This window comes from Tamandua tetradactyla, chromosome 25, assembly GCF_023851605.1.
Source record: "Tamandua tetradactyla isolate mTamTet1 chromosome 25, mTamTet1.pri, whole genome shotgun sequence".
NCBI lineage: Eukaryota > Metazoa > Chordata > Mammalia > Pilosa > Myrmecophagidae > Tamandua > Tamandua tetradactyla.
Window position 1 is genome coordinate 8,732,241 of NC_135351.1, and position 26,541 is coordinate 8,758,781.

The window sequence follows — 26,541 nt, forward strand, 5'->3', positions numbered from 1 at the left end:
GCAACCCCACAATTTGAACTGTTAGAAGGCGTGTGTGTGCGTGCAAGTGTGTGTGTGATCGTGAGTTTTGGAGATTATGCTTCTCAAAAGCATGAAGACTGATGGGCAAAGCTAGGTCTAGATGTCTCAGAGGTTGCAGTGGTAGCACCATGGAGCTGTTGACAGTTTTTCTATCCTAAGTGACCTTTGGCCAACAACCACCGGAGTAAAATACGAAGGAAAAAAATTACATGTGGTGCCACTGGGGAACAAGGCACAGTATCTCCATTCATTTCCACCAAGCAGCACCACCCCCAATAGACTTTCAAAACACTTTGTAAATAACCACCTTCCAGGGTGACTAACAATTTGGGTGAGGCAAGCAGTAAAAAATGTTGATCTCATTTACTTTACTGCTCCTATTGTGGGATTATTGGAGTAGTTAAAAGAAGAAAATTGTGGGCTGAGAAATTGTAGGACTGATTTACAGGGCGGATTTCAGGCACCCTTTGATATTACCACTTGCCTCTCCACCCAGAGAAAGTAAGAATTTATAACAAACATGTAGAAATGAATGCTGTGACTATTGATTTGAGTTCCTGGGTAACCTCTTTGGGGAACGAAAAGATGTGCTATTAAGTCATTGCCCCAGCTGATAGATTTTCCTTGCTTATTTACCTGCTATTTTAAAGTTAAAGGGAGTTCCTTTTCCAAAGTCATTAACTTCAAGCTCTGCAAGGCAAACTCAAGGATCAAAGGTAATTACGGTGCCTGGAATCTATCATGTTAGTTATCTCTGTGAAGAGACTGTCTCACAGTTAGAATCAGGGGCCGGGTGTTTTTCTAATTTTCTAGAAGAAATAATAGTCTGGCCCCTTCAAAAAGGAAAGGTGTATCACCTTGTTAGTGAAGGGAGGAATTCTGAGTAGGGTATTAGGAATAATTATTACTTACCTCCCTTTTAAATAAAGGTTAAGCATTGCTAAAGAAAGAAGGAAGACATGCTGACAAAGGGTAATGGCTCTTGGAGGGAAGGGCTTCATCTGCAGAGCAACCGTGCCTGCAAATGCTGTCATCGTGATATGTCTTCCCAGTTCCAAGTAAATCACAAGGGTACCTTGCTCCAGTGGCAGTGTGTCGCAGTCATACTGGGAATGACTTCCTGTCCATGGGGGTTGCAAGACAATAGAATTCATTAAGGAATAGCACTTCCAGGGTCTGTGCTCTTCTTTCTGGAAGATTTCAAAGCCATTGCCTTCCTTAAATAGTTTGATGCAACTTCTATGGAGGTCTTGTCTTCATACCTATGCGTTCTGGAGTGGAATGAATCCAGGAAATCCAGACAAGGGGTTCTCAGCAGTTGGACCTGCTTATATTCCTTACAAACATGTTGCATTGCATTACAGATCATACCAGCTTGGGACTTTATGTGAACTGTGTTAATTTTCCAGTTTGTCTGGTTAAAGGCTTTACAGTGCACTTCAATATCTTCAGAAGACAGACCATTATTCATGAAGCAATTCTACAAAGAAAATGTCAGAGCTTCTTTACTTAGCACATATACTCAAAAGGATGTGCTCCTGTGGCATGTTTTAATTTTTTTTTGCAGAGAAAAGCTTCATTTGCTCCTATAGATATCTACCTTTTTCATTTTTATCTATCTATCTATATCTATCTATCTATCTATCTCTCTATCTATCTATCTCTCTATCTATCTATCTATCTATCTATCTATCTATCTATCTATCTATCTATCTATCTATCTATCTATCTATCTATCTATCTATCTATCTAGCTTAGTGTCAGGACTCTATGAGCTTGAATAGAACACCATAGAAGTTTCTTGGCTGGCCATCTAATTCTTGTTTCTTTTGCTGCACAAGGCATGATACCAACAACACCAGTTTTCATATTAAGAGCTTACAGGACTGAGTCAGGACACTTGAGTTTTTATAACTTTTTTTTGGGCAGGAGCAGGCACCAGAAATTGAACCCGGGTCTCTGGCACAGTAGGTGATAATTCTGTCACTGAGTCACTGTCGCACCACCCAATACATGAGTTTTAGACCCAGCATGCCTCTTAGTTTTCTGAGTGACCTTGAGAAATGTACACAACACCATGAAGCCTGTTTTTTCTCTCCTGAAAGATGAAATTAATACTCTTCTCCCTGCACTCTTGGAGTGGTGGTTGTCAACTCAATTCAGCAAACTTGCATTGAGCTTCACCTTTGTGCCAGGTGGGTGTAATCCAGGCAAAGCCTGGCTATAAGAATACTTTAAAGGATTTTAAAAGATCTAGATAAAAGGAAACGTAAACCACTGAATTGGTAGGCAAATGTGATTCTGGATTAGACCCTTCCAAACTTGCTCTTTCCAGAAACAGCTTAGGCCCTTGTTCAGGAGGTTATCTATATGTCACTGAAAGTGATGTTTACTTTGAGCTGTCTGGGCTCCTTCTGACTACAAAGCAACAAAGTCTCACTGACTGATAGTCACTCGGTATAAAAAGGAGGAATAAGCCTCTATATGATCCAAACACCCGATTTTATTATGTAGAAGGCTTTCTTGTGCCATGAGACCTTACCATTTTCATAAGGTTTATTTAAACTTATTAAAAATTCAATTAACCAACTATTGGATTATTTATTTTATGCATGCACTCTTCTAGGGGCTACTGAAAAGACAAAAATATCCCACTGACTTGCCTCTACTCACTCTTCAACTTGTTCAGATGCCTATATTATATGCTCTTGCTGTGTCCTGACTTTAGCGTGTTCCATAATTGTAATTTTTTTTTTTATTAGTAGCTCATTTGTGAAACCTTTGCTAAAAGCTCTATACTGGGCAAGGATTGTGTCTGCCTTTTTCGCTGCCATATTTCCATTGTTAATTTAGCAATGGTCCTTAATATTTGTGAATGAATAAATAATACTGTTACGCTATTAATGGGCATGTGGGAGACATAATGGATTGAATGGATGAATGGCTCTAGCCTGAGCATATAAAACTCTGGTGAGGGCTCTACTCTTTCCTGAAGGAAGTACTGGTCTTTGTTCCCTGGTGAATACTGACTTTGGTAAAATTGCTCTTTTTTGTACTTAAAAGTCTAAAAGACCATGCATAATTATGAAAACAAATGGCATAAGTATTAATTTCATAATAAATAAACTAATTATACTTATTCATGCTCTATTAAAAGCATCCCAGATATTGGAAATTTATTGATTTCTTTACATTTCATTCATTTGATTTCTTTGTTTAAAGGTACATGCAAATATCAGTTTGAATGAAAGTCAGAAGTACCAGCTACTAATTTAGAGTCAGATGCTAAGAGAAGAGAGAACTTTGCAAACATACTCCAAACCAACACACCATTTATGTCCTTAACTTTTTTCAAGATGGTGAGGTCTGAGATTACACTTACAACTTCTCTGTGATGATAGGGTACAGTGAACCCACATGGTATTTGCTTGGAAGTATTATTTTAATGTATTTACTTGCAAGTATTAGTTTAACGTAGCAAACATTTACTAAACATGGAGTATGTGCCAGGCACTGTCCTAGGTGCTAGGAATACAAGACTGAATGAAGTAAGAAAACTGAGTTATGGAGAATGTAGGGGGAATACTGTATCAAAAGTAGAAGGGCACCATGAAAACAACTGATGCACAAACAAGCATGACAACCAAATCTTGTTCCAGAGTCTTAGGCACAAGTATCAGAAATGTACCAATCTGGAAAACTCAGGATTTAAATAGTGACATACACTCAATGATTCAGAGGTCCTGCATGGTCAGAAAAATAAGATGAATTCACAATAAATGGCAAACCCACTCCTGCTGCCTTCGTGGATATAGTTCTGCTTCCAATACCCTAAAGGTAGGCTCCGTGATGGAATGGACCAGAAACCTCATTTAACAGCATTAAATAAATAAATAAATAAAAACTAACCAACAATTCTCCCTGCATCCACCTCACTAGTGTGGTATTACTATTGATCCCATTAATGATTTAGTGATTAAGGAGGACAAATTGCCTATGAATGCAAAGCAGCTGGAAGGAGCCCAGGAACAGGGCTGAACATTCTTTGATCAAAAGTACCGTATATGCTGGCATAATGTTCACTGCAGGGTCTGGATCTACCCTGGGCCTCCTTCCCACAGCTCCCTCCCATTCCACTCTTTTGACAACTTGTGAGAACTGACCAGTTCTGTTTCCACTTTATTCTTCGGTTACCCTTTCCATTTAGGTAGGGGTTCCACCTTTACTTTTTCCCTACTTTCCAGCTGCCAGACAGAATGTCCATGAGTCCTTTGCCGTGAATTAGCATATGCAAGCACAAAACTGTAGGTGACTGTCAGGCTCAAGTGTATGTGGCAGGTGGCAGGAGGGGTCTTTTATCTTCCTGCAAACCCCTTTTTTGGCTTATGCCTTGGGTGCTAAGCTGGGAAGATCTCACAATGAGTAGAATTAAGAGATGCTCTTCTTATCGCGTTTCATCAGTTTTTCCTGGGGCACTCAGTGTACATTAGTAAAAAGTATCATCTTAAAAACTGGCACCAGGGTTTTTCTGGAGGAAATGGTCTTCAAACAGAGTGCGATCCCCCAATCATGGTTGTTGGAGCCCAGCAACAAACTAATAATAAAAAAACAATGTGCTGAACTACCTCTGCATAAGAGAAGAAAGAGAATCTGCTCCTAAGAAAGAATGGGAGAGAAGAGTTTGAAGAACAAGGAAGAAAAGGAGAGGGGGGAGAGGCAGTAAGGTGGAGGAAGAAGGCTGGGATTCTGGGATTAGGTTTGGAGAAGAGCCAGTGAAAACTTTAGAAAAATAAAGTATACTTTTCTATCTGAAGTTGTTTTGTGATTCTAAGATAAACCAGTGGTTCTCTAAGCGTGGCCTTTTTCAGTGCATCACTGGGAACTTGGAACAATTGCAAATTCTCAGGTCCCAGCTCAGACCTACACATTGCGGGGCGCTGTACAGAAACCTGTGTTTTAACAAGGCCCCCTCCCCAGGTGAGTATGATATGGGTTGAGTTTGAGAACCACTGAGTACATCTTTCTTCCTGTCACCTTCCACACAAAATTGTAATGACTGTCTCTACATTCACAGATGTTTAGGCGACGTGTTTTGTGGTCATTGTTGTTGAAACTGAAGAGGGGTCAAATTCCTCCCTTAGGTTCACCCAGGAGTCAGCGCCTGGGGAAATAGGATTCCTAAAGGCAGATGTGGTCATAAGGACAGGAATCCTCAAGGAATTGGCAGAAATGTTTGGGCTTTCCCAGACTAAGGAATTAATGGGACCCTTGATGTTTTCTGTGTTTTGGGGCACAGAAAGGACCACATGTCATATTTCTGTAATAAACTCACTTTCCATTCCCCAAGGTAGCTATTTCATGTCCCTCCTCATTACTGGTTCTCAACAGAGGACTTGAGTTTACCCTTCACTGAGAAAAGAGACCAATGAAATGGCAACAATTGCCTCCTCCTTCCATTGAATCTAGAAAACCTGCACTTTCACCCATCTTCTCTTGTCTCTCACAGGAGAGTGGATGTCTCCTTCTAGTCTCCCTCCTGGTCGCTGGGATCCCATCACTACTGAAGCCAGTGGTTCTCAACCTTGGCTTCAAGAATTACCTGCAGAACTTTAAAAAATCCTGAACCCCAGGCTGCACTCCAGACCAACGTCATCAGAATCTTTGGGTAGGACAGACTGAGGCATCAGTATTTTTTATAACTCCCTTGGTGTTCCAATATGTAGCCAAGGTTATGACTTGGCTCTCTGGGCAGTAAACCTTTTTTTCCTGGTTCATTTCCATCACCTTAAAATCATGTTCATGCCCTTGGATTTTTTAAAATACAGTCTTCTTACAACAGGCTACCACTCCCATATCCCTTTTTCTCAGTCTCCTTAGCTGATTCTTCCTCTACCAGACCTCAAATATTGGTATAACTTGAGGTTATATCCTCTTTTCTTCTTTATCTATGTTTTCTCTCTAAATGCAGACAATTCCAAAATTTTCATCTCTGATCTTCATTTCCAGATTCACAGATCTGGTTGTCTACTATTTCCTTTTTGATGGGATAGCTACAGGTATTTTCAACTTAACACTTCAAAATCTTAGTTTACTTCCAGAATGCCACTCTCTTCGGTGTTTTCCTTCTCTGTATACAGCACCTCGTCAACCCAGTTGCAAAATGCTTAATATCCAGCCGATAAGAACACCAGCTGACTATAAACAAATGTAAAGGAGTGTGTTTTGAATTGCACATGGCTCAGGAACATCTCATGTCACGATTAACCTTGAACATCTGTCTCTTTGTGGCGTTGGGTAAAGGATAATGGGCATGGGTGGGTAGTGAGTAGACGATCAGCAATGGCACCACCTGCCAGCACTATAGGAACAGATAATTCAAAGAAATGGTCAGTGGGATCCAAGGGTATGTCACAAATGAGTAGAAATCATTGTTGTCTACTTCTGTCTGTATCCAATTCAGATCAATTTGGATCCAATGTGACTGTGACAAACAAGGGTGATTCACAATTAGCAATAACACAGACTCATTTTGAGGGATATTAAAGAACAAGGCACATGGGGTAGAATGAAATGAGAAATGTCCTGGCCTTTATTGGCATTTATGGATCTCACCATCTCACTTCCTGAGCTCTGAAAGTATGCCTTTCTCCATTGGTACTGCCACACCTTTTGCATCCACCTCTGGGCTTGAAAAATCATCTCCATCCCAAATATGGGTGCAGGGAAGTGGGTATAGAAGGGAAGAAATGAGAATGAGGAGAAAATCTTGTGTGCAACTGAATTTTTAAGTGGAATTGATATAAAAACTGTTGAAATTGAATGAGTTAATTCGGATATGACTAGATAAGTTTCTGTTGCTAAGAAGAAAACTCAAAATAGCAGTAGAAATTAAGTGGTATTATATTAAAATTACATGTTGACACACCCAGAGTTATGGCTTACAAAATCTGCATCCAACAAGCACATAAACAAATTTTGGGGATCCTTTAGGTATTCAGGCTTTCAATTGTTGAATTAAAGGAATAGAGAAACTAGCTCCAGTATAGAAACAGTTCATTCTATTCTACCCCAAAGTCAGAGTTCAGGACCTAACAGTTTTGAAACTCAAGTTTAATACATCCTTTTTGTTTACACAGCAACGGCATGAACAGATGCTATAACATCCATATACAGCACCACAATGAATTAATTGTGCAACCTTCGATTAATTCTTGAAATAAATGTACAGCAGCATTAACTTCACAAATATAGGCTTTATCTTCAGATACACTGAAGATAGATTTTGTCTCTCTCATCATTGAAAAGAGTGCATATTAGAGAGGAAAATGTGTTCTAGAATAATCCTGCTACTTCTCCAAAAATAATGCATTGGAAATATGTGAATTATTGGTTTGTTTGGTTTTTTTTCCCATGGAAAACACACATTTTCACTCCTTACCTTCACACCAAGGATTGAAGAGAATGTAGGTATCTGTTTCTGGGTTCCGGCTGGTGCGGATTATGCCATAGGGAGTCCAGACAGCAACATACATGCGGAATTTCCCCACAATGCAGTCCGGGGAAGACTGGATGGACAGCCGGACAGATCTGTCCTCTCTCATGATTACTTTCGCCCCCCACTTTCCAGTTTGTAACTCTGAGACAATAGGCACAGGAATGTAGGTGCCCTTGTTTTCTTGAGGGTAGCGACCTACGAGAAGAAAGAACACTGTTGAGCAGACTTGACAAACCACTCTTGTTCTCACTCTGTTCCCTCATGGTGGAAGGCGACACTGCCTCATCAGATGTGAAATCCTAAGGTTTAAATTTGAATTCCATTTCTACTACCAACTAGCTAGTTGAGCCTGGTCAATTGTCGTAACTTCTTTGATCCTCAGATTTATCATGTCCACAATGAACACCCCCCCACACACACACATAATACATACAGGGATTTTTGTTGGTTGGCTGGACAATGAACTCAAAAAAGATGTAGAGCACAAATCTTGAGTGCAGAAACAAAAACGGAATTTTAGGGTATTGTGAAATTATCATTATCCCAAATTCTGCCCTCCAAAGAATTGTTTCATTGGATAGAAGTAACTTTAATTTTTATTTCTTCCGAATATAATATCTTTATTTGTTATGACATTACTCGATTACAAGTAAGGATTGTAGGTGTAGGAGATTCATTTGTAACCACTGTCATATTTAGCCCAAATATGTGTTTGTCACCAGCCCCAGCAGTGGTTTAGAATTTTATTGTAGGTAATGGTTAAGAGTTCAAGCACCAAGACAATTCGTCTGGATTTGGATCTTGGCTGTGTTACTTTCAAATTCTGACATGTTACTTAACCTTCAAAACTCCCTATTTCTTTCTTCTTTGCCTCAAAAGTAAATGAGGATAATAACATAACAAATCTAATACATTAAATAATGTATGTCCAATAATTAAGGACTTTGGACACGATTTCTGATTTAAATATTTGATAATTTTTAATGATTATTTTAATGGAAGAGTAATCTTCCATTAGGGCAATGGGCTCACAAAACTTTATGTAAATCTATCACAAGGCAAAGCTTATTTCATTTATTGCAGCCATTTTGGACCAAATTGTTATTTCATAGCATCAACCTCAATGCTAAATTTTGCCAATGGGTTCATGAAAATCAAATCTTCACCATATAAAAAGTAAACCTCACAGTTTTCCTTAGTTCTTTAAACCTCGTCATCCTGTATACAGGGTAGTCACGTGCATAGATATTAAACTGAAGCAAATCTTTCCTATATAAACATTTTCCAAAGTGTAATAGACATTTGTTTCCTCCAGCTTGAAAAAAAAGATAACAAAACAAATAAGTAAATCGGCAAATTACTTTGGTAATAAGCAGAAGAAACTTCGAGGGCAAAACTTTATTTACTCCTACTGTTTTATATAAAACATCAGAAGAGTCCACATTAAAACAAAATTAACAAGCACACTATAATTGGACTTTCTGATTATTGAGGTCTTTAAAAGATTCTTTGGTAGGCATATTGTTGTAGATAGAGCATTATAAGGAAGTGCTTACAAAAGTTACTGCATCTATGAGATGCTTAATCTTAATGAAAATACAAATCTACAGAGTGCAAACCAGGAGAAGGATTAAAAACCCAGCGCTTTGCTGAGTGTTGGAGGTATCAGCTAATCACCACTCATAATTAATATCACATATAATTATCATAAATCCAATAAAGTCTTAAAAATGGTTTTCTGCCAAGGTACCACAGTATATAAGTAGTACTCTTTGAAATGCAGGGGGCTCATCTTCTAGAAGCCCTTACATAAATGCAGCTGCAAAAGCATGCTTATTCCAAAAGGCACTTCTATCTCCATATTTCCTATATATGCTTCTGCTTTTTTTTGCATGCGCAGGCTCAGGGATGAGATTGCCCTTTTTCCCAGAGGCATAATTGCTCTCTGGAGCCTCCATCACTTTTGAAATGTCGACATCAAAGACAAACTTGCAAGATGAATGGGACCATAATTCATTCATTACAGTGGGTCCCAGCAGCTGTTGCTGCTAAATACTGACTTGCATTTAAAATGCACAATATTAAAAAGAAAAGATGCAAGTTTTGTTAAAGCAAATTTTCAGTGTTAAAAATCCATGCAATAATGACATATTAAGACTAAAAAGACGATGAAGGGAATTTAAAAATTAGTTACTGAAGCATACACCTTTGAGAAGAGCAAATAATTAGGAGAGTGTCTCGGAAGCCTCTCTTATACCTACTATGTGCTATGGGACCTCAGTTTCATCTTTGTACCAACTTCCACTTACGTGGAGAACATTGAGAGAAATTACACAATCACTAGTTTCCATGATTACATCTTAAATTATTATCTTAAAGCTCATGTTAAATTTTACCTTACAAATTCATGTCATAAAAAAGTGAAGAAAAACAATGAACCATGCTTATTCACGCTGGTTTTGAACTCAATTACAACCTAATCTAAAGACTCTAGTCTGTTTGGACATTTTTCAGTCATGCAGCAATATTGCATGTTATGTGGTAGACATTGTTCTAAATACTAAAGATACATCAGTGAGCAAAAGAGACCAGTAACTCCAGAACTCAAAGACTTCATATTCTATGGAAAAAAGCCAATTCATGTAATGCTTATTACATGACTGTTGCTCCTTTATTCCTTATAACAAACTGTGACAGGAAAATCATGATCATCACCCTAATTTTACAAATTGGAAAATGAATACACAGAGTCTTTAAGCAATTTGTTCCAGGTGATGCCACTAGTAAGTAGTAGGGTTGGGATTGAAATACAGACAGTCTGACGTGAGTACCTGGGAATATATTCATTACACTTTATGGCAGTTAAATGTGTAGAAAGTGTTTGGGAGTTGGTGAGAACTATGTTAAAATTCTGACTCTACAATTAACTATTGGTGCAATTTTGGATCAACTGCTTAATTGTCTGAGCTTCCATTTCCTTGCCTCTTTGTCATTTAGTTTCAAAAATTAAAAGAAAATGGATTTCAAAATATAATGAAAACTTTATACCTGGCACACTATAGGGGCTGGCTCAGGAAACATTTATTGTTTGTACTTTAAACATAATAGCCACTAGAAAGAAAGGTATAAGAAAGGAGATGATTTTTCCCTCCTATGGTTCTGAACCCAAAGAAAGATGGGTATCCCAGAGAAAACCAAGTTATTTTCATTGAGAGAATGACTGCAGCAAAGTAAAAACAAATTCAGCTGTATTTAAGCATTGGCTCTAACACAGTAGGTGGCACATAACTAATGTGTGATTTTTCAGCTAAACTTCCTTTTATTCTATGATGTGGAGATAACAATGCTCATGGTTTATAATGGGGCACTCTCAATAAATAGTAGTTATTACTAATTTTCTTGTTATGTCTCCATTTTACCAGGCTTTCTGATTCCTCTAAGTGGTCCTTTTAAGACTACAGGTGAGGAATCCAAGAAGGATTTATCAGTTGTCAACAAACCTAGAGAATCCAAATCTGCTTTCACAGGCCAGTTTATTCCAAGTTCAAAAATCTTAAACCAACTGATTTTCCTATGAGGAGAATTTGTAAAGCTTGCTCCCCGTCCCCGTAAAAAAGTGACAGCATTCATTATTAACCAAAAAATCTTTATAATTCAAAAATTACCACAGAAGAATGACCGGAAAACCTGGCATCCAATTATAATTTCTTCTTTTTTCTGAGTCATTTGTAGGCACATTCACTGTATAGAAAAGTTGATTATTAATATGAGAACTGACATGTCATCTCCATTCATTCCTTAGAGCAAGAGGGGACAAGCTGCAGCCTGGACAAATGTGGTTGTCTGCCTGCTTTTGTAAATAAAGCTTCATCAGAATGCAATCACACTCACTCATTCATGTATTATTGTGCTACAACAACAGAGTTGAGTAGTTGTGACAGAGACTATCCAATCTGCAAAGCCAATAATATTTACTATGTGAGGCAGAGGCAGGGCTCAGACCAAACTCTTGGCATTGAAGCCCTACCCTTTCTCTGCATCACACTGCTTCATGGTGGACTAGCATGGAGGGTGTTGGAAAGGTTTACAGAAGACACAGGAAACCAAGAGAAGACTAAAGCTGGCAGTGTTATGAAAAGATATGCTGTGGTAGATAACAGATACGTGAGACAGACGTATGGACTAAAGGGGCTCATAACCAGATTGTGAGGAAGAAGACCTGGCAGAGAGAAACTTTCAAGAGTGTCTTTGGGGGCTGCAATGCATTTTAAGTTGGGATGGTTTCCAAAGTGAGGCAAGAGACTGAAGAAGGAAGAAGGAAGCCACACTGCTCATATACTTGGGCTGTGGCCCCAGACCAGTTTATGAAAACAAATGGCCATGTCTACAGTCCCATCAGGGACAGTTAGTGATTACATTAATTCCAAAGAGAGAGAAAGAACCCAGATCTGCAGGCATTTCCACATTCACTGTATGGAAAAGCTGATTATTAATGTGAGTACTGACATGTCAATGGAACCTCGGGGTCTTGTCAACTGCTCTATTATACCATGTTTAATTCTGAATGTAATGATTTCAACAACAGCAATGGGGAAGACCTTTCCATGATTGAATCCTGAGGAAAGAAGTTGTGACGGAGCAGTATTTCATTTTACTGACTAGCCCTTCTCACCCCTCAGGAGTTAGAATGTTTAAGAGACCACAATTAGGCTATACCCCAGAACACCCATTCATCAGCATCCATGACTGTCTATCCTTTGCCAGATCTGCGTGTGAAACCCAGTCCTACACAGGTAATTCCAGGCGCTTGTGTGCTCAAAGTTTATAACGCCTGGACGTAGGCTGTTTTTAATTTTTCCAAAATTATACTTTTGTGTTAAAGAAAACCTGAGCAAGAAGAAGAGAAGAAAATATAGTATCCTGGAAAAGATCTCCAGTTTGCTTTTAATAATGTAGACTTTGAAATTGGACTACTAAACTTGAAAAATTATAATTACCAATTGCATTCCTTCACACTTTCCTAAAATTGGTTCCATCCTCCTGAGTGATGCAGAAATTAACATATGGTCTTAGTTTAATGCTTACTTTAATTTGTAAATTATTTTCGAGACCACAAAAATACTATTTGTAAGGCAAAATTCATTTGGACCATCCATTCATTCTTGAACTCCAAAATGTCCCTTTGTTAGCCCTGGCTTATTCTTTAAAGAATCGGGTGTGAATATATAGAAATTTACTTACCTTCATCTTCCCGCCTAGAACTAGAAGGAAGAGGATGAAATTATTTAACTACTTTCAGATGTTATTTTCCAACACATGGTTTCTTCATATTAGTGTCATTCACAAGTGCAAAACACACACAACAAACACCAAAACACCTACTTCCAGCTCAGAATAAGAGAGACTCAACCGTAAGGGATCTTGGTGCAAATTTACCCTCAACCATTCATGTCACAGACATGGGAACCCACTGCAAGCATAGTTAAGGTCAGACCCAGCAACTAATTTTTTAGTTAGTTGATGGCTATTAGAATACTTGCACATTAAAAACACAATGGTCTCTGTGGTGATTATTTTTCCAGGTAGTGGGTTAAACGTCGTTGCTAATAGAACTGTCTTGACTCTACCTTATTTGCAGGTAGAATCTGGAAGAATATACTTAGCATTGATGAGGAGCAGATCCCAGTAACTAAAGAAAACATGCCTGTCAGTCATTTGTTCCATGGGTGCTCTGAAGTAACACCTGTTAACTCAGGACACCTTGTTTCTCTCATCTCTTAGGCATGCCACCTGAAGTTAAGTGGCCATAGACTGTGCTTCACTATGACCAACATATTAATAGGAAAGTTCCAACCCGTGAGCCTTAAATCATTGTCAGAAAATTCCAAACAAAACTTTTCCTCCTTCGTTATTCACTTAGACTTCTAGTTCTCTTACTGAACTGAACTAAAATGACTGCCTTACATATCTTTACAGACCTATAGACTGTCACAATGCCTTGCACCCAGGAGGTGTCCCATAAATGTTAATTTGACTGAACTAAGCTTTTTATATGTGTCAAACCCCATTACATCACAGAGGCTTTAGAAGCTCTGGAATGAAATGCCTATAGCAAACCACTATCAATTCCAAGGGTCCCTTGCAAGAAATAAATATTTCTCGTTCTCAAGTTTCCTTCAGAGGGTGTTTTCCATTCATGTATGAAGATGTTTTAAGCTGCGTTCTGACTCCACCTAACTGCAGACATTCTTTAATAGTGTATTGTTGCAAGAAGATTGTCTCAGAGGAACTCAGAAATACAGCTGTGAACATGAATTTCATGCTGTTAATTCATTTTTCCATTTGATTCATTTGCTTTTCTAAGATGCAGCTTTCATGTTCAAAATAATCAATCTATTTCCAAATGGGTCCTGGAAGCATTGCTATGACAGCATGATACATAAGGCAGAGCTAGAAACATGAATACAGTTGCCTCATAAAGGGAAGCAAACCTTATTTTCATAAATAGTTGTAGACTGGAATGGGGTGGGGTGGAGTATATGGGACCAGGATGAAATAAGTCCCTGAGTAACTTTTAGAAACATCCATCAATTTACAAAAACAAAAACACGGCATTAAAAAAAGCACAGAAATCTTAGATGATTGCACTAAGAGCATGAAAAACAAATGTTCAAATGGAAAGCATTACTTTACACTGAAAGCATGATTGACAGAAGAAAAAATAAATTGGAATTCATAAAAATTAAAAAATTTTGCAGCTAAAGATGTTATTAAGAAAGCAAAAAGACAATCAACAAGATGGGAGAAAAATATTTGGAAATCATACATCTGATAAAGGTTTAATATGCCAAATACATAAGAAAACTCCTACAACATAACAACAAAAAGAAAACTCCTACAACATAACATAATTTTGTGAGTGTAATTAACACCGCTGAATTAATTACTTGAGTGTGGCTAACAGGAGAATTTTAGATTGTATGTATGTTATTAGAATAAAAACAAACAAACAAACATATACCTGGCAATACAAACACTAAGCCCCAATATAAACCATGGACTATAGTTAATAGTACAATTATAATATTCTTGCATCAATTGTAACAAAGTGTTATCAACTGGGTGCGTGCATGACTTTTCTGTAAACAGAAAACTTGAAACCATTATTTTTAAAAAATTAAAACATTTTTAAAAAATTAAAACATTTTTAAAGTAATTAAAAGTATTTTAAAAGTGGTCAAAGGACTTGAATAGATATTTCTCCAATGAAGATATACAAAGGGCCAACAAGCACATGAAAAGATGCTCAAAATTATTATATATTAACAAAATACAAATCAAAACCACAGTGAGATTCCATGTCACATTTACTAAAACTGCTATTATTAAAAGGGAAGATAACAAGTGCTGGTGAGGATGCAGAAAAATAGGAACCCCCATGCATTATTGGTGGGAATGGAAAATGGTATAACTGCTATAGAAAGCAGTTTGGTGACTCTTCAAAAAGTTAAACATAGAGCTGCCATATGACCTAGAAATCTCATGTCTAGGATGCCCAATAAAATTGAAAACAGATATTTGCACACTGATATTCCTAGAAGCATTATTCACAATAGCCAAAAGGTGGAAGCAACCCAAGTATCCATCAACAGATGAATGTATAAACAAAATGTGTTATTCATATTGTGGAACATTACTCAGTCTTAAAAAGGAATTATTTGATACATGGCACTGCATCAATGAACTGTGAAGTTAGATATGAAATGTTAGATACTACATGATTCCACTTATATGAAATAGCAAGAATATGCACATTCAGAGGCAGAAAGTAGAGTAGAGGTTTCCTGGGGTGGGGTGAGGAGTGGAATTAATGCCTAATGGGTACAGGTTTTCTGCTTGGGGTTATGGGAAGGTTCTGGTAATGGATGGTGGTGAGGGTAGCACAACAGTGTGAATGTGACTAATTCGCTAAATCGTATGCTTGGGAGTGAATGAGATGGAAAGTTTATGTTTCATTATGTGTTGGGGATTGAAACATGTCCCCCACAAAAGGCAAGTTCAAATTCTAAACTCTGGTCCTGTGTGTGTAAACCCATTTGCAAGTAGTATCTTTGAGGTTGTTATTAGTTAAGGTGCCCAAACTGAATGAGGGTGGGTCTTAACCCAATATGGGTGAAGTTCTTATAGGCAAAAGAAATGGATCATGGAAAGCCACATGAAGATACACATTGGAAGAGAAAGGGGAGGACATCGCTATGAGACAAAGCCAAGGAACCCAAAGGATTGCAACCAGTGGGCTCCAGAATGCCACATTCTTCTGAAAGAAAGCATTGCCTTGCTGATATCTCAGTTTTGGGCCTCTCCCAGCCTCAAAGCCATGAGCCAATAAATTACTACTATTTAAGAGCCAATAAATTACTACTGTTTAAGACAACCCAAACAATGGTATTTGCTTTAGCAGTCAGGTATCTAACACATGTTTCCATATTTAAAGAAATGAAAAGAACAACTGAAGAGACAATGACAATTAAATGCAATACATAATCCTGGATAGGATCTAATAATGGAGGAGAAAAGGCTCAAATGGAAATTATTGGGCCATATGAAAAAATTGGGATCTAGACTGAAAACTTTATACCAATGCTATATTTCTTGAGCTTGAAAGCTGCATTTAGAGGGTTACATAAGTGAATATTCTTTTTAGGAAGTAGACATGGAAGTATTATATGTTCAAGGAGCATGATGTATTCAACCCACTCACAAATACTCAGAAAATGGATGAACAGGTAGATAGATAGATAGATAGACAGACAGACAGATAGACACGTGGAGCGACACAGCAAATGTGGCAACATTAAAGTTGGTTGTTCTTGGTATCTGGGGGGTTATGCCGGAGTTCTCTGTATGGGTTTTGTATTATTTTTGCAACTGTCCTTTATATAGTAGATATTTATCAAAGGAAACAAGCTTCCTGGCTATGTTTAATCTGGGACTCCAGCACACTGAGGAAGAATGGGGAAACTTTTCCAAGAGAGGGACTGTTATAAGTTGTTTTTCTCCAGCGGCTTACACAATGCTTGGACTATTATAGGTACTCAGGTGATATTTGTTAGACTGAAGATAGCTACTATTTAAGGTATCTTGTTTAATTTTACTTCTTTCACATTTCTTTCAGGATTTTCTAAAGCATTTTGTGGGCAAGGTATAACTTTGTGAAAGATATTTGTGACCAGGACAGTGCTAGGTTCTTGAAGTGACTCAGAAAACAGTAATAAGGGTGCTATCCCAGGCCATGTGGCTCCTGGCTTTATGATGTGCATGGCTGAAGTGACTGACCCAGGCAATAATCTGAACATGAGAAAAAGGACCTGGCCCAGATACTACCAATGGCACAGAGAGAGGAAGCAAAAGTCATGAGATAAAATTCAGAGGAAACATTGACAGCATTGAGATAGGAAAGTTTCTCCATCTATAAAATCAGACTATAGAATTCCTTTGGCAAAATTTACCCACATTTTAAACATGTCTACAACATACCAGGTTTTGGTTGGCCTTCCTGCCATCAGAAGCACTGTTTTTGAAATGTAAACCATTACAAGGTAACTATGCAGTGCTGCGGAAAACCCAGAGGACCAAGTAACTAATTGTCTGAGGAAGTTGGAGAAGATTCTTCACAGAAAGTGGTTTGGGAATATAATCTCAAACGTAGACAAGGTGAGGAGTCTTCCTAATGAGGGACTAAAAGAAGCATGGTGCCTGAAGGGAATGATGAGAAACTCAGGACATATGGGGCAGGAGAAGAAGCTGACCCAGGCAAGGGAGAAGCCAAGGGGACCTTTGACGCCATGTAAAGGAGTTTGAGTTGCAGATGGGGGTGGAGCCCTTTAGAGGCCTGATGACATTGGCATTTTAAAATATCTCTCTAGTTGCAGTCCGGGAAACAGAATGGGTCCAAGAGAACAAGAGTGTAGTTAAGGAAATCAGTGAGAGAGCTGCTAAAGTACTCAGGTGAAACCTAAAGGCATCTCCAGAGAAGGTGATGATAACTCTGAAGGTCAGAGAGGTTAAGGGAGGCAGAGTAGAAACAGGAAGTAGAAGCAATAGGGGCTTGACCTGATGTGAGCTATTGGCATTGAGTGAGAGGGATGGAGGCAAAGGTGACCCCAGGTTTTACTCATTCTTCACTAAATATTTTTTGAGTGCCAACTAGGTGCCAGGTGATGTTTTAAACATTGGGCATATAGCCATGAACAAAACAATCATTGTTCTAACCCTAAGATTCATGACTAAGCCGCAAACATTGACGAACATGCTGCTTTGCAACGAGTCTGTTCCAAAAATGTTTAAGGTTTGGTGGGTTAAATGTGATGTTAATTTACACAGTGACATGACTTTCTGGAAACTTCTTTAATCAGATGTTCCTCATCTGAGACTAAGACGAATGTTGGCCATCTTTAAGAAAAAAAATAATCAATAGAAATTGTTCTACAATTTTACTAGTTACTGAATATAACTATGCTGTGGGATTGTTCATTTTGCTCATCAATTTCCTTTGGAACAGAGAAACAGAAGTTGGACAATTTGGATTTGAGTCTGCTTAGGAATAACTATTGTTTGTGTTTATCCCCTGTGCCTGTCGACTGCCCAGTTGGTCTCAGGCTCCTTCCCTCCATTTCCAGGATTCTTTGCTCTGTTTCACATGGAATTAGATTTCTAGGCTCTTTTGCTTTCTGGCTTCTTGGTAGGTTTGGCCAATTGAGACATTCTGGAAGACTGGAGGCTGGAGGAAGGGAGAATCCAGGGTATATCTCCCCTTCTTTTTATGCTTTTTGGTAGAGACTGAATCTCCTCCATGATGCCCAGTTCTCCTTGGGCAGCTCCTGCTAAGGCTGTAGCTCCTACTGGGTAATTTCTGAGTTCTGGTAAATCTCTTCCTCTATTGTGCCTGCATCTGTGGGTTTGGTGGCAATTTTTTGCAGTTGCTAATTCCTGGGTTGTCCCCCTGTGCCATCTGTTTGGCTTCGTAGCTGTTTCATCCCCTATACAACCAATTTCCTTTATTAAACTTCCATTGTTTGTACAACCTGGAGTGGTTTCTGGTTTCTACTCTGGACCCTGGCACTGCAGTATGTCATAAGTTCTACTAATTAATGCTCTACATATGCTTTAATGGTTATGTCCGCATCATATATGAGGAAACTGAGGGTCAGGGAACTTAAGGAGCCAATTCTAGGTTGCACAGTCAACAAGTTACAGAACAGTGACGTGAACCCAGTCAAGTTCAAGGTCTGTTTGGCTCAGAGCTCATGATTTGGGAAGCTAATGAAATTCTCTCAATTCGACCTATTTTCCAACTGTAAAATGGCAATTATAAAAGGTGAGAATTAAATTATAATGCATGGAACAGCATTTCATGCCCTGAACAAGTTATTATTATTCCCATATTATATGGCGTCTATTGTTATAGCAAAGAAAACTCATTATGCCTCTTTTGTTTTTATTTCTGACCACGGAAATGTGGATAGCAAAGAAGGTAGGCTGGTGATGTGGCATGATTTGGGGACTTATTCAGTCAGATATGTATTAAGCACCATTTAGATACCAGGACTGTTTTACATATTGAGAATACAGTAGTATCAACACAAATAGGGCTCATGGAGCTTGCAGTCTGGTCAGGGTCATCAGACAGTAATCAGATGGACTTGGAACATATCAAACGGAGATAAGCGCTATGAAAAAATAAAGCAGTTCAGAAGGACTGAGAGTGATACAGATGGGGTGCTGATTTGGAGAGAGTGGTCAAAGAAAGACCCTCTGGTGAGTTGATATTTGAGCAGCAGCATGAGAGAAGTGAGGAAACGAGCCATGCATGTTGGGGTGGGAAGTGGGAGGAGTGGAGAACAAGTGCAGAGGCCCTGACGAAGAGTGTGCTTGGAATGTTCAAAGAGCTGTGTGTCTGGAGAAGAGGGAGTATGCAAGAGCAGTAGATGAGGTTGGAGAGAGCCAGGAGTTCAAGTAGGGTCTTGTAGGCCATTGTCAGGACTTAGATTTTATTCTAATTGAGAAAAGACGATTCAAGTGTTTTAGGCAGAAGGGAGACATAGTCCCATAGTCCCTCTTAAGTTCTTTAAGACAAAACTTTCCGATGGCAGTGTGAAGCCTGTAGGGGAGCAATCAAGATTGCAATAAAGATCTCTTGACTTTCAATAATATTCCCATCTCGCTTCTTAATAATTAAAATTTTTCCAACAGAGGATAAATTAGAGAAGTGCCTAAAATGCTTATATCCCTTGGAAAGGCAGTATGTTTGCTTCAATTTGTTAGACCATGATATAAAGGTACTGATTATGACATCTTTCCTAAAAGCTGACTTTCACAGCTGGGTGGGGGGTGTGGGGTTCAGTGGACATTGAAAATAGGGGAACTTGTTCATACAAGATGGTATAAAGGATGTGGCCACTAGAAGTACAAAGGCCATCTATGCCACAACTGTTTTCGGTGCAATATTTAGCCCTTTCCTAGCATGTATTGTTGTTCTATCAATCAATCAGGTTAAAATCTTCAAGGATCTAGAGTGGGGGGTGTTAATGTCACAAACATTGAGTTTCTTATAGTTTGCTTGTTTTTCACAATCTTGAACCAAGCTAGGTTTTGCCCCACCTCACTCCAACTGTAAGTAACCCTTTCAGGTGAGAAAGGTTGGTTCCGAACTCCTTAGGTGTTGCCACCCTCAGGCTGGGCTCTGGAAGCCCCAGGGGCTGGAGAAGGACTTGGAGGGTAAACATACTTTGGACTGAATATGGGGATCACAGATCAGATGCATGATAGCTAGCAACTTTGGTGTGTACCTCTTTCCTGTTCTTAATCAGCTTGTGGAAACATGAAGTAAGTAATCCTCTTTTATAACAACTGAAATTCCTTAGTGAATGGCATCTACGGAGCAGAGCTCCATTTGTTTGTATTCCACACATCTTGTGAGCAGACTGAGGCTTGCAGGTTTTATGAAAAGACTCACTTAATTAAAATTCATGGCAACTGATTTTTAAAAAATAACAAAAACAAAATCAAATTGTTATTCACCAAAAAGGATAGGATCAAAAGTTTAGGTGAATGCCTTCCAAGCAAAACAGATCTAATGGTGAAATTTTTGCTGAGACAGTCCATTCTGGTTAAATATTTTATGGCAATACTAGTGGAAGTAAGGGGGCAAATCACTGGCAAGCGTAACAAAATGTTTCTTTGTCTATGAAACGTGATAAATATATGAATACAATATATAATAGCAAGTGTTATAAGAGTTTGCATTGCTGGAGATTAAGCCACATGATGGTAGGGTAAAACTCAAAATGGAAACATTCTAGGGCATAAGATACAGTGCACCTGATATTAACCTCCATATTACATGCTTGTATCAGGTCAAGGTTCTCCAGAGAAATAGAACAGAACTGGTCTCAGTTAACAGCTAATGGCAAAAATCTACTACATTCATTCTTGCTAAAATTTTAATATCTGATAAAACTCCTTGTACTTCCTCTCATCTCTGTATTTGCCCTTTGTAGGGAATAATTCCTTAACATCCTTGTGCTGGTCTGAATCTGGTGGACCCCAGAAAAGCCATGCCCTTTGATCGTCATTCAATATTGCTGGGTGGGAGCATTTTGATTGTTTCCATGAAGGTGTGACCCACCCAACTGTGGGTGGTAACTTTTGATTAGATGATTTCCATAGAGGTGTGTCTCCACCCACTGAAGGCAGAGTTGTTTGCTGAAATCCTTTAAAAGAGGAAACGTTTTGGAGAGAGTCCCTTTTTGTACAGCCATGAGAAAGCCAGCAGGTGCCGCCATGTTCGCCATGTGCACTTCCAGCAGAGAGAGAAACGTTGAATGTCATTGGCCTTCTTGAACCAAGGTATCTTTCCCCAGATGCCTTAAATTGGATATTTCTACAAACTTGCTTTAATTGGGACATTTTCTCAGCCTTGGAACCGTAAATTAGCAACTAATTAAATTCCCCCTTTTTAAAGCCACTCTGTTTCTGGTATATTGCATTCTGGCTGATAGCAAACTAGAACAATGCTGAATGAATAAATTACCATACTTAAATTTCATTCCTTGCATGTAATTCATAAAGTGGGATGGGTTCTGGCTTTCACACCAGGTGCAGTGGCCCTGTCTTCCTCTAAGATATTTCCAGATCCCAGATGCAGCATCAGACCAGACATGTAAATTCAGTCAATAATCAAGATTGAATTCCATCGTTTCTTCCATGAGGGAAAGGACTAGAAAAGAGGAGCTTGGTTAAGGGGTCATTTCAATAGTGTAGATGTTACAACATGAAGGTCTTCAGTAGGGAAGGGTGGGAGGGGATGGAAAAGAAGGACAAGGCATCAAGGAATGGGATTCTGTGGAGCTTGAGAGTCCATTGGAAATGTGGTTAGATGTAGAGGGAGAATGAAAATTCATGCCCAGCAAAATGGTGGTGATGCTTCCCTCCAGTCATTTATTCATTCAAAATTAGTTTATAATACTGCTTAGCAACTTAATTTAAACCTTATTTTATATTCCTGTTGATGAAATATTTTATATATACATATATTCTATATCTGAATATATTTTTATGTAAATTGTTTAGATTACTAAATACACATAAAATAGAAATTAAATGAGATAAATATAATTGTAATTATTATATATTTTTCTATTTTCTGAAGTGCACTCTAAAGACCACTGCCTTGGTTTTCTCATATGCAAAATTAGATTAGAATTGTAACTAACATATGACTGTTGTGAGAATTACATTTCATAAAATTTATAAAATACTATGGTAGGAAGAATATTGGCCCCCAGAGATGTCTATACCTTAATCTCCTGAACATGGGGACATGTCACCTTCCACGGCAAAAAGGACTCTGAATATGTGACTAGGATCAGAGCTTAGTATAGGGATATTTTCCTGGATTATCCACTTGGGCCCAATCTAATCACAGGAGTCCTTAAAAACAGAGAACCTTTCTTGTCTCTGGCAAGAGAGGGATGTGATAACGGTGATGATGATGATGAAAGAAGGTTAGAGAGATGCCATGTGAGAAAGACTCAACTGGCCATTGCTGGCTTTGAAGGTGGCAGAAGGGGCCCCAAGCCAAGGTCTACCAGTGGCATCTAAAGGCTAGAGATGTCAGGGAAAGAGCTTCTCCCTTAAAGCTTCCAGAAAGGAATGTGGTTCTTGACTTTAGCCCATGGAGGCCCTTGACAGAGGCTGACCTACAGAACTGTAAGAGTATAAATTTGCATTGTTTGAAGCCAGTAAGTTTGTGGTAATTTGTTATAACAGCAGGTGAAACAAACATGCACAAAAAAAAGAACAGCACTGGCCCATTGTGAAGACTCAGTAAATGTTGGCTGAGACCATTATTGGCCCTACACACATACTCACTCAAGTCTCCTTAGGTAGGAAACAAGAGAAACTTCAGGGTCAGAGGTCACCATAAGCATGTCAAGGAAGCTAATGAAATAGTGAGTGAGGTAACATAGGTGAGATGGGGAATATTAAAAGGAGGTGACAACCAATAAACACATCTACTGCCCAGATCTTGGCTTCTAAGTGAAACTCCGCTAGAAAGAACCAGAACTGTTTGGCTGATTTAAGGGCTGGGGCAGGGGAAATGCAAGATGAGCCTGAAACATCCTGTCATAGCAGAAAATAAGGAAGAAAGGATACTAAAGCCAGTTGAAAGAGTCTTTCCTTAGCAAAATCTAGGACAATTTGAACATCAAAAGAAATAATGATAAGAGATGATAACCCATTTAATTAAAAGAGGAAATCATGAATCTATGCTGATACCAATCAATCATTCATTTGAGCAATAATATGTTTGCCTCTCATCTATGGACAACTGATCTTTGATAAGGCAGTCAAGCCAACTCACCTGGGACAGAATGGTTTCTTCATTAAATGGTGCCTAGAGAACTGGATATCCATATGCAAAAGAATGAAAGAGGACTCATATCTCATACCTTATACAAAAATTAACTCAAAATGGATCAAAGACCTAAACATTAGATCTAAGACCATAAAATTGTTAGAAGAAAATATAGGGAAATATCTTATAAATCTTATATTAGGAGGCAATTTCCTAGACCTTATACCCAAAGGACGAGCATTGAAGAAATAAATAAATAAATGGGAACTCCTCAAAATTAAAAACTTTTGTGCATCAAAGAACTTTGTCATGAAAGTAAAAAGACAGCTTACATAATGGGAGACAATATTTGGAAACGATATATCAGATAAAGGTCTAGTATCCAATATATATAAAGAGATTGTTCAACTCAAACAACAAAAAGATAGACAACCCAATTACAAAATGGGCAAAAGACTTGAACAGACACTTCCCAGAAAAGGAAATACAAATGGTCAAAAGGCACATGAAAAGATGCTCAACTTCCCTGGCTATCAGGGAAATGCAAATCAAAACCACAATTAGATATCATCTCATACCCACCAGAATGGCCATTATCAATAAAAAGAAAAGGACAAGTGCTGAAGAGAATGCGGAGAAAGAGGCACACTTGTCCACCCTTGGTGGGAATGTCAAATGATACAACCACTGTGGAAGGCTGTTAGGTAGTTCCTCTGGAAGCTAAGTATAGAATTGCCATATGACCCAGCAATACAATTGCTAGGTATCTATTCAAGGCAAAGACATAAATGGACATTTGCACACCAATATTTATAGCAGCATAAACTGCCAAGAGATGGAAACAGCCCAAATGTCCATCAACAGATGAGTGACTAAAAAAGTTGTGGTATATACAGATGATGGAATATTATGCAGCTGTAAGACAGAATAAAATTATGAAGTATGTGACAACATGGATGAACCTTAAGGACGTTATACTGAGTGAGATGAGCCAGAAACAAAAGAACAAATACTGTATGGTCTCACTGATATGATCTTACATCAATGAATGAACTTGGATAATTTCAGTTAAGAACAGAGGTCATCAGGAGATAGAAATAGGGTAGATACTGGATAATTGGAACTGAAGGGATACAAATTGTGCAATGGGATTAATTATTAAAATTCAGAAATGAGTAGCAGAATACCACCTAAGTGTAATACAATAATGTTAGGGCACTGAATGAAGCTGAATGTGAGAATGATAGAGGGAGGAGGCCTGGGAGTGCAAATGAAATCAGAAGGAAAGATATATGATAAAGACTGAGATGGTATAATCTAGGAATGCCTAGAGTGTATAATGATAGTGACTAAATGTACAAATTAAAAAATGTTTTGCATGAGGAAGAACAAAGGAATGTCAATAATGTAGGGTGTTGAAAATAGATGGTAATTAGTATTTTAAAACTTTAACTTATGTGTGAGACTAAAGCAAAAAATTTTTATTTGGTACAAAATTTACATTTTGACTAGTGCATTTCCTAATATAACTTATGTGGACAGCTAAATTGAACACCATAAGTACATGGAACCTTGAGTAGGGCATGAGATTTTGCAGTTTGTCCAGATTGATGTGTCAATAAATCCCAGAAGGATTTAAACAGTTAATAAAAAAGTATTTGCAAAGTTCCCTTGGGGGAATGGTGAGAAAGGAGGAAAATTTAACTTCCCCAAGTGGAGAATTCCTGATATTCTCACAAGCAGTGGGGACAATCAAAGCAATAGGCTGAGCCCCCAATCTTGGGGGTTGTTCATATGAAATTTAACCCTGCAGAGGATAGGCTAAGCCTACTTAAAATTAGGCCTAAGCCTCACCCCCAAGAGAACCTCTTGCTTTGCTCAAATGTGGTCTCTCTCTCTCAGCCAACAAGACAAGCAAACTCACTGCCCTCCATCTCTCTACATGGGGCATGACTCCCAGGGGTGTAAACCTTCCTGGCAATGTGGGACAGAAATCCTAGAATGAGGCAAAGAGTAAGGCAGGTGGGGAGGGCAGGAGATAGAATGAGCTGAGACTCAGCATCAAGGGATTGAGAAAACCTTCTCAACCAAAAAGGGGAAGAGAGAAATGAGACAAAATAAAGTGTCAATGGCTGAGAGATTCCAAACCGGGTCAAAAGGTTATCCTGGAGGTTATTCTTATGCATTAAATAGATACCAACTTTTTAGTTAAGGCGTAACAGAGAGGCTGGAGGGAACTGCCTGAAAATGTAGAGCTGTGTTCCAGTAGCCATATTTCTTGAAGATGAGTGTATAACGATATAGCTTTCACAATGTGACTGTGTGATTGTGAAAACTTTGTGTCTGATGCGTCTTTTATCTACCTTTTGGACAGATGAGTAAAACATATGGATTAAAAATAAATAAATAATAGGGGGAACAAATGTTAAAATAAATGTTGTAGATTGAAATGCTAGTGATCAATGAAAGGGAGGGGTAAGGGGTATGGTATATATGAATTTTTTTCTGTTTCCTTTTTACTTCTTTTTCTGAATTGATGCAAATGTTCTAAGAAATGAGTATAATGATGAATATACAACTATGTGACGGGAAAAAAAGAATGTTCACATTGTATGTTGATTGGTTTTAGCAATACAAATTAAAAAAAATATGTTTGGTGATGAATGGGATAGTTCCATAGTCTCAAGGTATCTTCCCATAAAATACTTATCACAAAGGGAAAAATATTAACTTTCATTGGAGTAGTCTGACAGACACTACCTTAGTGAACTCTGATGTGCTTCAAAAATAGAAGACTTATCCCCCCTCCCTCCCCGCCCCCCTCTGCTTCTAGGAAGAATGTCAGAAAACGGTTCTCAGTGGGTCAGCCGCCTTTGGGAATTAGAGCAGATTCCAGGAGCAGCTTGCATCCAATGACTGATCAACAGTCCCCTTGTCCCATCTTGGGAGAACACTGAAGGGCCATCCCAGCTCCATAGCTCATTGTGGGGCCACTGAGTCTGCTGGGACTTTATTATAGCTCAATTTATCCCTCAGTCCAAACTTGCTTCCTTCCACAAGTATTGATCCCAAGAGCACTTCCTAAAAAAATTCTTGCACACTAATT

The 26,541-nt window shown here is 38.5% G+C and overlaps 1 protein-coding gene across 3 annotated transcripts in view; it reads right to left on the minus strand.

The window, feature by feature from the left end:
* F13A1 (coagulation factor XIII A chain) overlaps window positions 1–26,541 on the minus strand; it is a 182,753-nt gene that overhangs the window by 126,373 nt on the left and 29,839 nt on the right. For all 3 annotated transcript variants that reach the window (XM_077143620.1, XM_077143618.1, XM_077143619.1), the window contains exon 4: window positions 7,460–7,711. In XM_077143620.1, coding sequence (XP_076999735.1) covers window positions 7,460–7,711 — 252 coding nt within the window. The remainder of the gene's footprint in view (window positions 1–7,459; window positions 7,712–26,541) is intronic.